The 14,130-nt window shown below is 41.3% G+C and overlaps 1 protein-coding gene across 1 annotated transcript in view; it reads right to left on the reverse strand.

The window, feature by feature from the left end:
* Positions 1-5,943: 5,943 nt before the first annotated feature.
* Positions 5,944-14,130, reverse strand: part of LOC309565239 (vomeronasal type-2 receptor 26-like) — a gene marked incomplete at both ends in the record, with an annotated part of 91,764 nt that continues 83,577 nt past the window's right edge. The window contains 2 exons of the mRNA XM_082270101.1: positions 5,944-6,308; positions 10,996-11,865. Of these exons, the coding sequence (XP_082126227.1) occupies positions 5,944-6,308; positions 10,996-11,865 (1,235 nt within the window). The remainder of the gene's footprint in view (positions 6,309-10,995; positions 11,866-14,130) is intronic.

Below are 14,130 nucleotides of genomic sequence, written 5' to 3' on the forward strand. Positions count from 1 at the left end.
TTCTGTGTTGCATCCAATGAAATCTTTTATTTTATATACCTTATTGTTTCTTGTAGATTTAAACTCGTTTATTTTTCCTTTTGATTTTGTCCTGAGGCATGCATAGCATCTTTTGCATGGGTAGAACCCTTTTCCTGTGAAAAAAGTGCCTAGTGCTTTGGGAGGATCCATTACTGTTTTTACCAACATATTTCTTATAGTTGGTGCACGTTTATATATAAACGCTGGATTTTCTGGTAGTATGTTTCTTAGATGTTTATCCTTCTTCAGTATGTGCCAGTGTTTTTTTACAATTTTTTCCACCTTCTTATGTTGCATACTGTATTCCATGACTATAGGTACTTTCTCCATAAATTTGTTCTGAATTTTGTTTTTATCTTCCAGTAGGCTCTTCCTCTCTACCTTTTTAACTTCATCAATTTTTCCTTTTATAAACGTTGTTTCGTAGCCTTTTTCTATAAACCTCTTACCTATAATGTCTGCCTGTTGTTCAAACTCTTCTGCTTTGGTACAGTTTCTCTTTATTCTCAAGAGTTGGCCTTTTGGGATGTTGAAGATCCAATTTTTGTGATGACAGCTATTGGTTGGCAAGTAACTGTTCTTATCTACTTCTTTAAAGTGGGTTCTTGTAATAATTTTACCATTTTCTTGTCTAATCGCTAGATCTAGGTACTTTACTTCAACATTGCTGATCTCCCACGATAATCTGATATTTTTTTCATTTTCATTTAATTTATTTAAAAATTCAATTAAAATCTCCTTTTCTCCTTGCCATAAAATAATTCCGTCATCTATAAACCTTTTGTATAAAATCATTTCTTCTGGTATATCGTTAAAAATATTGTCCTCTTCCCATTGCGCCATAAAAATATTCGCAACACTAGGTGCGAATTTTGAACCCATTGCAACTCCGACTTTCTGATAATAATATATTTTCTTGTACCAAAAGTAGTTTTTCTTTAAACAAAAATCCAGGCATTGATAGGCGGCACTGATGAGGGGCACTGATAGGCAGCACTGGTGAGGGGCACTGATAGGCAGGACTGAAGAGTGGCATTGATGAGCTGCATGGTGGGCACTGCTAGGTGTCTAGTGGGTAGGCCTCATCAGTCATCACTAGACCACCACCACTCCCCCCACTAGACCACCCCCCCCCAACTAGACCACCAACCCCCCCACTAGAACACCAACCCCCCCCCCCCCCCCACCCACCATTTTCCACCACCTCTCCCCTCCTAAACCAGTTACATTTCAGAATAGTCAATTCTGCAGTAAACATATTAATTTCAGCTTACCTTGAAGTTTTACAATTAAGCACCAGAGCGGCAGAGCCCAGACAGACAGTGCCAGTGTCTCTGCTTGCTTCCAGGACCCAGACCTTTTTTCCTCGTTCCTCCTCACCTCATGCTGTGGGCGGCCACAGTCACTGCAGTCACTTTACCAACGCTCGGGCCGGTCTCTGGATGACGTCACATCGCTCCCGGGATGAAGCTCCGCCCAAGTGGAGGAGGAGCGCGCAGCCTCGGCACACCGCGCTCCATAGACTAGTGCACATAAGCATTGGAGTCTCGGTCACAGACAAACAGTCACGGAGGCAGTGTCCTTTCGGGGGGGGGGGCTCGGGGATGATGCTGACAGGAAGTGTTGTGTCTGGAGTGGACTTATTAGGTAGCCGGGCGGCCGCTGATGTAAAATGTAGCCTCCCTGCTGAGTGACTTTGCATTTGGCCTAAATAGTGGTGGGGGCCTGGAGCTGCAGCTCCAATAGCCCCTACCTTAATCCGGCCCTGGTTATAGGTGGGGGAGGTGACCACTTTTTGCAATATCGTTTATATTGGTCAGGCAATGCACTGATACCTTTGCCGCCATTGTGCAATGTGCTGGGTGTTCAGTGTGACCCTGCGCCTTTAACCACTTGCCGACTGTCTAACGACGATTTACAACGGTAGTCAGCCCCTCACAGGCAAAGCGACGTAGGTCTACATCGCTAGCCTGTGAGGCTCTAGGGAGCTCTCTGGAGGCGAGCTCCCGCTCGCTCACAGACCCCCCCCGCGTGTGTGCCCGGCAGATCCGATGTCCGCCGGGCACTCGCGAATGTCCATTACAGCAGGAGAAAGGCAGGCGGCTAATGTAAACAAAGCCGCCTGTCATTCTTCCCTGTGTAAGAATGGAGATCATATGGTTCTGCTATGTAGGACCGTTGATCTCTGTTCTTACACCTCAAGCCACATCCAATCACAGTTAGAAGCACACCCCTAGGGACAAACTTAACCCCTCCATCTCAAATAAAGTTAACTCCTTCCCTGGCAGTGTCATTTTTACAGTAACAGTGCATATGTATAGCACTGATTACTGCAGTAATGTCACTGGTAACCCCAAAAGTGTAAAAAATGTCAGTCAAGGGTTCGATCTGTCCGCCACAATGTCGCAGTTCTGCAAAAAAAATCGCAGATCGCTGCCATCACTCGTTAAAAAAAAAACAACAAAAATGACAAAAATCTTTCCCTTAGTTAGTAAACGCAATAACTTTTGCGCAAACCAATCAAAATACGCTTTTTGCGATTTTTTTTTTTACCAAACATATGTAGCATAAAACAAATTGGTCTAAAATATTAAAACATTTTGATTTTTACATTTTTTTGGGGGGGAATTTCATATAAAAAAATGTGAAAAATATTGTTATTTTTGCAAAATTGATGCTCTTTTTTTGTTTATAGCGCATGATCAAAAAATTGCACAGGTGATCAAATACCACCAAAAGAAAGCTCTGTTTGTGGGAAAAAAAGGACGTCAAATTAGTTTAGGTACAGCGTCGCACAACTGCGCAATTGTCCGTTAAAGTCACGCAGTGCCGAATCGCAAAATAGGCCCTGGTCAGGAAGGGGGTAAAATCTTCCTTGGGCTTAAGTGGTTAAGGAGGGGTGGGCTCCCTCCAGTCACCTGTCCTCCATCTATCTCATCAGAATGCATGCGCTCTCACTGTGGAGACTCTTTAAAGGTAGAGTTAGGGTTTGCAGATATCAGGGTGCCTTGCCGTGGCCTGCAGCTTACGCATGTATTTGCAAATATGTGCAACTAAACCCCTGCTTTTAATGCTTACTGTTAAACAGGTTAATTTGGTTGGTTGCTGGTTGGTTGGTAAGTAGTGACTGGAAATCCCATTGCTTTTTTAATATGTGGGACTTTAAGTGAGACACCAGCAGGTAATGCCCAGCGTCTCCATCCCTGTATCAGAAAAAACAAAAGTTGAAAGGATTAAAAGAGGTGCATGGAAGCCAGCCAGCCCCCAGTCTGATGTACTCACCCTCCAGTTTGCCACCAACCAAGTAGACCTGTCTCATGATATAAATAAAGAACAGGTGTTTAGTTAACAAGCATTTGCAAACGCATGTGTAAGCTGCAGGGCCACTACACGGTACCCTGTGTTACCTACAGTCCTAACACTTTCTAATTTGAGTGTCTCCATAATGGAAGCACATGGCTGCTAATGGATAGATGGGAGAGAGGAGGGAGGGAGGCAGCCCAAACCTCCCCCAACCCACCCACATTCTTGACTGGTCTAATATATCAAAACTCTAATAGCGATGTTGTAGCAATGGTACAAACTGAAAAGGACCAACTGAGAAGCATACACCTCCATCCCCTTGGCGGATGTAGTATAAAACACAGATTGGGACTTTATATGAGGCATTGGCCTGTAAAGCACAGTGCCTCCATCCCTAATTTCATAAAATATTTGGGACTTTACATGAGACAAACAGGTCATGCTATTGGTCTCCATCCCTGTATATGAAAAAACTGAGGTCAAATCAGACTGCATCCACCAAAAACGCACAAAAATCGCACAGTGGGACTTTAAATGAGGCACCAGCCTGTAGGCAAGGCACCTCCATCCCTGGTTACTTGAACAATGTAGGCTATGTGGAACTTTAAGTGAGACATCAGCAAGTAATGCCCAGCGTCTCCATCCCTATATCAGAAAAAACAAAAGTTGAAAGGATTAAAAGAGGTGCATGGAAGCCAGCCAGCCCCCAGTCTGATGTACTCACCCTCCAGTCTGCCACCAACCAAGTAGACCTGTCTCATGATATAAATAAAGAACAGGGGTTTAGTTGACACGCATTTGCAAACGCATGTGTAAGCTGCAGGGCCACAACACGGCACCCTGTGTTACCTGCAGTCCTAACACTTTCTAATTTGAGTGTCTCCACAATGGAAGCACATGGCTGCTAATGGATGGATGGGAGACAGGTAGGAGGGAGGCAGCCCAAACCTCCCTCAACCATGACTGGTCTAATATATCAAAACTCTAATAGCGATGTTGTAGCGATGGTACAAACTGAAAAGGACCAGTTGAGAAGCATACACCTCCATCCCCTTGGCGGATGCAGTATAAAACACAGATTGGGACTTTATATGAGGCATTGGCCTGTAAAGCACAGTGCCTCAATCCCTAATTTCATAAAATATTTGAGTCAAGCAGGTCATGCTATTGGTCTCCATCCCTGTATATGAAAACACTGAGGTCAAATCAGACTGCATATACCAAAAACGGACAAAATTTTTAGATTGTGGGTTAGAACTGTGAACACATATAATGACGATCACACAGGACTGGTACAAAGCCCATACAGAAAATCGTTACCTTTAGGAGTATGTTAGAGCGCATTTTGTGAAAGTGATATAAGATTTGGCTCAGCTTCTCTGGTGTATTAAACCCTTTATAATCGAAGGTTGACAAATTCACGGGACAATTAGCTGCCTTGGTATAAAACATAGGTTAGGGAGAGGGGGGAAAGGGAAACCAATGAATATGAACCTCTCCTGAACCCAAACATCCCAGCAAGACAAGGGAAAGGAAAAAGGTTAAAAAAAGAGGGGTATGAGAATAAAGGACATGGAGAAAATAGAGTGGAACCAAGGATAAAAGGGAAATGGGTACCAATGTTCCGGGTTCCAAAAAAAGTAAGCAGAAGTGAGATAACAATGACAAGGAACAGGCGAAGACAGAAACAGGCAGAAAAAATATAGAAAAATAAATAAAAAAGGCCACTAGGTGGCTCCATAACACCAATAATCAAAGAATGCAAAGCTATATAGATGAAAATATATCTAGGCAAAATACAGTGCATAATCTGGCACTGAGAGGCCTAATGGGGGAAAGTGGAAGAGGCACAGGGTAACTCCCGAACCCCCCAGCCCACAGGGTAAATAATTTGAAGAAATATGATCAAATATCGGTAAGCCAAAAAAACTCTAAAGAAGTAAATCAGGTATAATAATAGGGTCATGGGAAGCATTGCTAACAGAAAAAAATAAGAAAGTAGAAACAATGTAGACACGGGACAGCTTCCAAAAATTATTGAAATATAAATGGAAGCAGTAAAACAAGAGTTCAACAGGTAGAGCAAAAAAGCTCCAGAGACAAGAAGGCCTGGATCTTGAAGATGTGCAGAAGTAACTCCTGAGCAGGGGAAACAACTGAGAGGTTCCCGAGGGATAGGTTAGTAGTTTGGAGCTTTTTAAAAGATCTGGATCTGCATTTTCGGCCTTGTTTCTGACATTGTGGAGCAAAGGGCAACCCAGGGATAGTTGGAGTAAATGGCCAGTTGGGCAGGGAGACTTGGGGTAGTTACAAAGTGCCGAGGAAGGTTGGTAGATCTCCTGGGGTGCAAAACAAACCTGTTTTGCCCTAATGATGTACCTGGAGGTGAAAGGGGAAATGCCATTGGTATTTAATCTTGCGTTCATGCAGGAGCTGCGTGAGTGGTTTCAGGGCCTTTCGCAAAGCCAGGGTTTGGCGAGAGAGATCCAGGATAAGCATGACCAGAGTGTCATTAAAGAGTATAGTATCTTGATTGTTGGCAGCATGTATAATGGCCTGTTAGACCTTGTATAAATAGACCCTACAAAGTGTGTCACATACAAAGAAAGAATCTCGATTTCACGGGCTGGAGGTCCTATGGACACGGTCCAGTTCAATGGGATTCCTCTTAGGTTTTTGTAGCAGTTGGTTAAAGATTGCAGTCACGGCCATGGATAAATCCTTTGGTTCCACAGATTCAGGTAACCCACGGATTCTAAAGTTATTGCAATGATTTCTATTTTCTATATCATCCTGCTGGAAGGAGAGTTGCTGCAGCATAGCAGTATAAGTATTGAGTATTTCCTCATGCAGTTGCACAGCACTGCAATAACCATCTGTGGTGTTTTCTATATCCTCAATAAGGATCCCAATGTCCCTTTTAAGCTCAGAGATCTCCTGCCTATAGGTATTTTCAATCCTCTTAATACAATGTTCAAAGTCTGCTTTAGTGGGCAGAGATCGGATATAGCTGTGTAGGGTTTTAAGCTAAGATTCCATGTCCCATCCATCCCCTAAGCCCAGAGAAGTATGTGAATGGCTCCTGGAGCAACTGGAGGATTGGTCTGGACCATCAGGTGATGTGTGGCCTGCACGGGAGCTCATATGGATATCCAGGACAGACTCGGAGCGGGCCAGGGAAGGAGGCGCCGGTGCCATCTTGGATTCCGACTGGCGCTGGGCCACGGTAAAGAAGTGCCCCAAATTGCCTCCTGGGCAACTTCTATCCATTCCCTTCTTGTCCCCGGGTTGATTCCTTCCCATTCAGGTGGTGATGGTAGGGTTTCTTGGCGTGTGAAAGTCCTGTAGAGCTAAGAGGTCCGGGAGCTGAGGGAAAGCACATCCTACAGCTCCATGCGCCAAGCCACGCCCCCGAGGGTGACTCTTTAACTGGGCTAGACACAAAAACCAAAGAATCCAGGGGAAAATTGTACCATTATTGAAATCAAGCTGGACCCAGTCCTTGCTAGATCTATGACAGTGCCAGTCTATAATTCTGGTTAGATGAGCAAAAGTAATATTTTTGAAAATCTGGTAACCTTATCCCTCCAGATGCCAGAGGTCTTGTGATTAATTGGTGTCTAATTCTAAGCGGTTTCTTCAACCAAAAGAATTGGGTTTGTAAGGATCTCAACTTTTGGAAGAAGCTGTTTAGAATATATATTCATACAGTAAGGTGTGTAATAGATATAGTAGCTTGGGAAGAACTGACATCTTCAATATGACAGCACAACCAAACCACGAGAAATACTTCTTGTTGCACAAGTTCAGATCCTTGTCAATTGTTTTTAAGAAAGGCGTGAAGTTTCTGTCATAGAGAGTGCTAAGTGAGGAAGTTAACCAGATGCCTCAATATTTTAAGACCAGGGGTTCCCATTTGAAAGGGCAGTTTGTTTTTAATAAAGTTATTGTTTCTTGTGAAAGGGTAAGGTTTAAGGCTTCCAATTTGGAATAATTGATTTTTAGGTTTGAGACATAGGCGTAGATCTCAAAAGCTCTCTTTAGATTGGGTATTGTAGTGTGGGGACATTTCAAGAAAAACAGAATGTCATCAGCGTATGCTGCTGTTTTGTCACCCACCTTTAGACCTTGGATGGATGAGTCTGCATTAATTAACCCCATTCACGCCGAAATGAACACAAATATGTGGTCCCAATAGACTGGGCTTTTTTTCCACGGGGCCGCATATTTGAGTATCTCCCTTTGTTCTGAGCAAAGGTGCACTCGAGATTCCAGGTCACCTGATTGCTGTAATAACCTCTGATTGGCTGTCACAGTGGTCAGTCACTGTGAAGTCTGCCCCTGTGTTTTCTTTCTCTGTGAATGGAGGAGAGAGATACATTGTATCTCTCTCTCTCTCTCTCTCTCTCTCAGGTTCACTATTTTTCTGGACAGAATTTTTTTCTTTTAATTACAGTATATATAAACCAAAAAAGAGAGTGGCACTCATGGGTCTTGAAAGCTGAACGCACAATAACGGTTTTAATCAAAGTTTCGATGAGGCACAAGCTCATCTTCATCAGAGTAACAAACAAGTGAAGCAACACAACATATATACTCTAAAACTCCTCCCAACATTATCACCCACATGTGATGACATCAACAAGTACAAAGTTTCAGCTAAAAACAATCATGGGGAAATGTCCAGATTTGGGAGAACAAAAAACAACAACAAACTGACCTGCAGAACAGATATATAAAAAAAAAAAAGAGAACAAAACTCAGGCAGTGAAGACAACAACAAAGAAAAGAAAATTGCATGACATATTATCATGTTATCTATGGCCGTCCATGCTAAGGCAGAGCTGGACTAAGGGAGCATGGTGAACATGTATTGTGTATGGGAAAAATCAGGAAGGCAAAGAAGATGAGGAAGACAAGCTTTTGCCTCCTGGAAACATTGATTAAAGCCGTTATTGGGCGTTCACCTTTTAAGACCCATGAGTGCCGCTCTTTCTTTTGGTTTATATGTGCTGCAGTCTCTGCTGTGCACCCGGGCCCATTTTATATCCCTTATTTGTGGCGGTGGCAGCCATTGGATATCATATATACATATATATATATATATATATATATATATATATATATATATATATATATGTATATATATATTGCAACAGCTGGATTAAGAACCCAATAAAAGGATAATTTACAGTGAGAGACAAGTACAAAGTGTCTCAGCAAATGGAAGCATATAGTGTGATCCAGAAAAGGTAACTATTTTAACTGGATTCCTTTATGATTTTATCCAATAAATAAAGAGTTATATGTATAGAAGAATGATGTGATTTAATAAAAATTGCTAGAACACCTCAGTGTAAAAGAACTAGAAGATAGATCTTTATTAGGAAACATAAATGGTGCTATAAAAACATAGTCCATAATGAATGTAAACTCTTTTTTTGTTTTCATTTGCTTTTTATATCTTACTAGACATTAAGCCCGTTAAATTAATGGGCGCTAGAACATATGTGGTCAAACATTTGTAAAAACAGACTTGTTCCAGTAAGGCGTACTTTGCTACTAAAGTCAGTTTGCTTATAAATGTCCCTTTAATAGCGTGTCTATGTTCTGCGATTTTTTTTTTTTTTTTACAGTAATGCACCTACAGTGGTAGATTTCAATCAGGCAATGTCCCTTTAACAGTGTTTCTACAGTCGCAGATTTGCTTTGCTGAGTGTGACAGTTTTTTTCCTCTGTTTAAATGATCCTTTTCCTGACAGCAACAGCTTTTTTCCTTTAAAAATTAATCATGGCTCTATTCGCTTTTTTCACGACAATAATTACAGTCAAAGGGTTTGCAAAGTATAAGTTTCCTCATACAATGTCCTTTTAATATCTTTAAGTCTCTCCCTCATCAGCCTCCTTGTCCGACCTGTCACGCACTGTGCACTGCGTCCCTGTTGCTCTAGCAATCTAGCAATCCAATCTAGTGTCCCCATCGGAGTGCCTCCTTACATCAGTGTCCCCATCGGAGTGCCTCCTTACATTAGTGTCCCCATCGGAGTGCTCCCTTACATTAGTGTCCCCATCAGAGTGCCTCCTTACATCAGTGTCCCCATCGGAGTGCCTCCTTACATCAGTGTCCCCATCGGAGTGCCTCCTTACATTAGTGTCCCCATCGGAGTGCTCCCTTACATTAGTGTCCCCATCGGAATGCCTCCTTACATCAGTGTCCCCATCATAGTGCTCCCTTACATCAGTGTCCCCACTGGAGAGTGCTCCCTTACATCAGTGTCCCCATCGAAGTGCCTCCTTACATCAGTGTCCCCATTGGAGTGCCTCCTTACATCAGTGTCCCCATCGTAGTGCTCCCTTACATCAGTGTCCCCACTGGAGAGTGCTCCCTTACATCAGTGTCCCCATCGGTCGGAGTCCCCCTTAATAATGCCATTGGAGTCCCCCTTAATAATGCCGTCGGAGTCCCCCTTAATAATGCCGTCGGTGTCCCCCCTAATAATGCCATCGGTGTCCCCCTTAATAATGCGATCGGAGTCCCCCTTAATAATGTGGTCGGAGTCCCCTTTTAATAATGTGGTCGGAGTCCCCCTTTAATAATGCGGTCGGAGTCCCCCTTTAATAATGCCGTCGGAGTCCCCCTTTAATAATGCGGTCGGAGTCCCCCTTTAATAATGCCGTCGGAGTCCCCCTTTAATAATGCCGTCGGAGTCCCCCTTTAATAATGCGGTCGGAGTCCCCCTTTAATAATGCCGTCGGAGTCCCCCTTTAATAATGCCGTCAGAGTCCCCCTTTAATAATGCCGTTGGAGTCCCCTTTAATAATGCCGTCGGAGTCCCCTTTAATGTGCCCCGATAAGAGCTGTGTTTGTGTTCTCTAATCAGACAATATTCTCATATATATATATATATATATATATATATATATATCTATATATATATATATATCTATATATACACAGTACAAAATGTCAGCTTCACAAAGTAATGAGACGCCTCCTACTCTCTCTCTCTCTGCTTATCTGCTATGTAACCCCGATAGTGTACACAGAGCCTATGTGTGCTGCTGAGCAGATAACTTCTACTGTCTGATTGGTAGGTGGGAGTGGTTTAAGCAAATTACCCACAGAACTGCAGAGCTGATCACATGCTGAAGTGCAATGCTGTATTTATTCTTTTCTAATATATATTTATTGTGCAGAATGAAATGTCAAGTCTTTAATATATATGTCCATTATGAAGTACATTGAATACAACATTTAAATGGCTTTTATTATTCATGACCGAATTCATCACCGTAATGTGAAAAGGTAGTTGTTATGGGCTGGCAGCAGTGACTGCCAGCTATTCACTTAGATGTGGCTTGCTACCCACAGTAGGGCGGGGCGAAGCCTCTGCACTCCTAATGGCTGTCTGTGGGGCACATGCGCAGTAGCACAATCCCAAAGGGACAGGACACAGAGACACTTGGATTTTATTATTATAGATTTGTTTGTTTAATTTAACTTTTAGTATTGCATATTTCTCTATCATCTGTGAAATGAAGAAAGCAAAGTAACGGTTTAAATAATTTTATTGCATGAAAAAACAACAATTAATCTTTGTGACAACTACTTTTTGTAGAACAATTGCTACCTAATTAGCTCACATATCTTGGTTCGTTTTACCAATTTACCTTTTGAATTTAAATCTGGTCTCAACATTATAATATAACATTTAGGAGTAAATATGCAACCCAAAATTCCCAAGTTAGAAGTTATTATAGCAAATATCTCTACAAGCACAGTGTTCGTCCCTGTAACATTCATATATGCTGGGATAAAAGAGATCCAGACACTGCAGAATACCACCATGCTGAAGGTGATGTATTTGGCCTCGTTGTAACTGTCTGGTAAATTTTTGGCGAGGAAAGCCACAAAAAAACTCACAGCTGCTAGAAGTCCCATGTAACCCAGAAGTATGGAGAATGCCAGAGTAGATCCTTCATTACATTGAAGGATAATTCTATCAGGATATAGGTCAGTGTTACTTTCTGGAAATGGACAGGCAGTCAATAACCAAATGATGCTAATTAAAACCTGGATAAATGAACAAAGAAAAACCAAACAGTTGGGTATTTTTACTCCAATATATTTTCTCCAGAAACTTCCAGGCTTGGTGGCCTTAAAGGCCATGTAGACCATAATAGTTTTGGCTAGAATGGAAGATACAGCCACTGAAAAGATTATTCCAAAGGATGTCTGCCGAAACATGCAGCTGATAGGTCCAGGCCGACCCAAAAACAAAAACACACAGAGGAAGCTCAGCATGATGGAGACTAGGAGAACGAAGCTCAAGTTTTTGTTATTAGCTCTGACCACTGGAGTGTCTCGAAATACAATAAAGACCCAAAAAATAGTGGATGTTTTAACAAATAGTAAAATAGAAATAACTGAGACTGTGAGAGGAGCTGGGTCATTCCCGTAAGATAGAAATTCAACAGGTTTTGGTACACACTGATTGTTATCATTTGGCCACTCATCTTCTGAACACTTCTGACAAGAACCTTTATCCAAAAGAAAATGTCTACAGTGTGAAAAACTATTACAATATCTTTATTTTAAACAATATCTTTACTAACATTTAGAACATATTACCATCCCTCGCTCCAAAACTTTTGCTTCCACCATTTCCCTAGGATCAGATGCTAGCTAAAAATAAGGGAGCTGTCCTTGATTCTAATGGACCACATGAAATATTACAAGACATCATGAGTATTCACTCATCTAAGGACTTCCCACTTGCACATTCCACCCACATGGGCTTAATTGTAGCCATACACCTTTCACCTGGGAATGACAGTTTGGTTTAGTGAAATAAAAATGTGAATACTCATGATGTAAACAGAATGCAACAACATGTTTTTTTTAATCTACGGAATGTTGTTTTTCATAAAGTTAATAGTTCTAATAAGACCTGATGTTTATCTAGTCACCTGCATTTTGAAAATAAAAATATATATAGAGGCACACTATATTTAGAAATGATACTTTAGCAGAAGTTCATATGCTTTTTCTGGGAAACATTTGAAATAACAAGCTTTTTTATGGTATCAGGCTCTATTAATGTATTTGTCTCCAGGATTTTTATATTTTATTTTGGATACAATAGAACATTTTTGAACCTCTGTTGTTGATGGCAATTGCTAATTGTAAATTTTTTGACATGAGTTTCCCATTTTTTTTTTCTTTCCCAGTTATAATTAACTCTGAAAAAGGAAGCTGAAGGATTCTATATTTTGGAACCAAAAATTATTTTATCACTTATTTTTTTTCTAGGTTGGAGAGATCTCTCCTGTACTCCTGTCCTGGGTGATAATTGCTAGCAAAGCAAGAAGTAAGAGAAAATCCGTTCAACATCTCCAAAATAGCACCCACTGCTTCCTTAAGAACCAGTGATAGCACAAAGTTGTTATATATAGAGATGGTAGAAATATTGCCAGATGGAAAACATTCAGGCATTCATTCAAGTGCCAAGTGAACCTAGGTTTAGACTCAACTATCAACTCATCCCTGGCTCTGACATGAGGAAGCAAAAGCTCTGGCTATACCAAGATGGCTACAGACACAGTCCACAGAGAAACACATTGATGCACAGGAGTTTATTGGTATAATACTGCGTATACATCGCTGTAGGCAATGGCTTATTATGGCTGCTGTGGTTATATGTAAAATACACATGCTTTTACTGATGCATGCACTACATTACTTTAATGGACAATTTACGTCCTTTTTTTCCCACAAATAGAGCTTTCTTTTAGTGGTATTTTCTCACCTGTGCGATTTTTAATTTTTGCGCTATAAACAAAAAAATAAAAAGCTACAATTTTGAAAAAAAAAAAAAAAAACATATTTTTCGCATTCTGCTATATGACATTCCAAAAAAAAAAAAAAATTTAAAAATCAAAATGTTTTAACATTTTAGGCCAATTTGTTTTCTGCTACATATTTTTGGTAAAAAAAAAAATTGCAATAAGCGTATTTTTACTGGTTTGCGCAAAAGTTATTGCGTTTACTAACTACGGAAAGATTTGTCATTTTTATTTATTTTTTTTTTTTTTACTAGTAATGGCGACGATCTGCGATTTTTTGCGGGACTGCGACATTGCGGCAGACAGATCGGACCCCTAACTGACATTTTTAACACTTTGGGGGGACCGGTGACATTACTACAGTAATCAGTGCTAAAAATATGCACTGTTACTGTAATAATGACACTGGCAGGGAAGGGGTTAATCCTATGGGTGATTAATTGGTTAAATGTATGCCTCATGCTTACTGACGTATGTGGGGGGGGGGGGGGGGTTCTGTGACAGACACAGAGATCGCAGGTTCTGTCACTGAGAAGACCTGCCTGCTTTGTTTACATAAGCAGGCGGGTCTTTTCACAGTTTCCCCGACGATCGGCAATCACTGCCTCTCCTCCTCTGGCCCAACTCCTGCTGTGTCTAAACAACCGGAATCACTAGGAGTCCAGTGACGTAGGTCTACGTCGCTGGACCCAGGGGAGCCACACTGCCGCAGTAATATTACTGTTGGCAATCGGCAAGTGGTTCAGAATGAATGACAGAAGTCAGCAGAGCTGCTCCTTATTAGGTTCTATTTGCCTTTAGTAAATAATCCTCTATAACTCTGCAACAGGTAAATATTAACTGCAGGGAGACAACAGGTAACACTGGTACTGGTTACAGTATTTACCCTCTTCCTGGCTTTTTTGGGTACGGCTTCCAGAGTCAAGTTTCTTTTTAATATACTTGTACCATTACACAATG

This window comes from Pelophylax lessonae, assembly GCF_965119305.1.
Source record: "Pelophylax lessonae genome assembly, chromosome: 1".
NCBI lineage: Eukaryota > Metazoa > Chordata > Amphibia > Anura > Ranidae > Pelophylax > Pelophylax lessonae.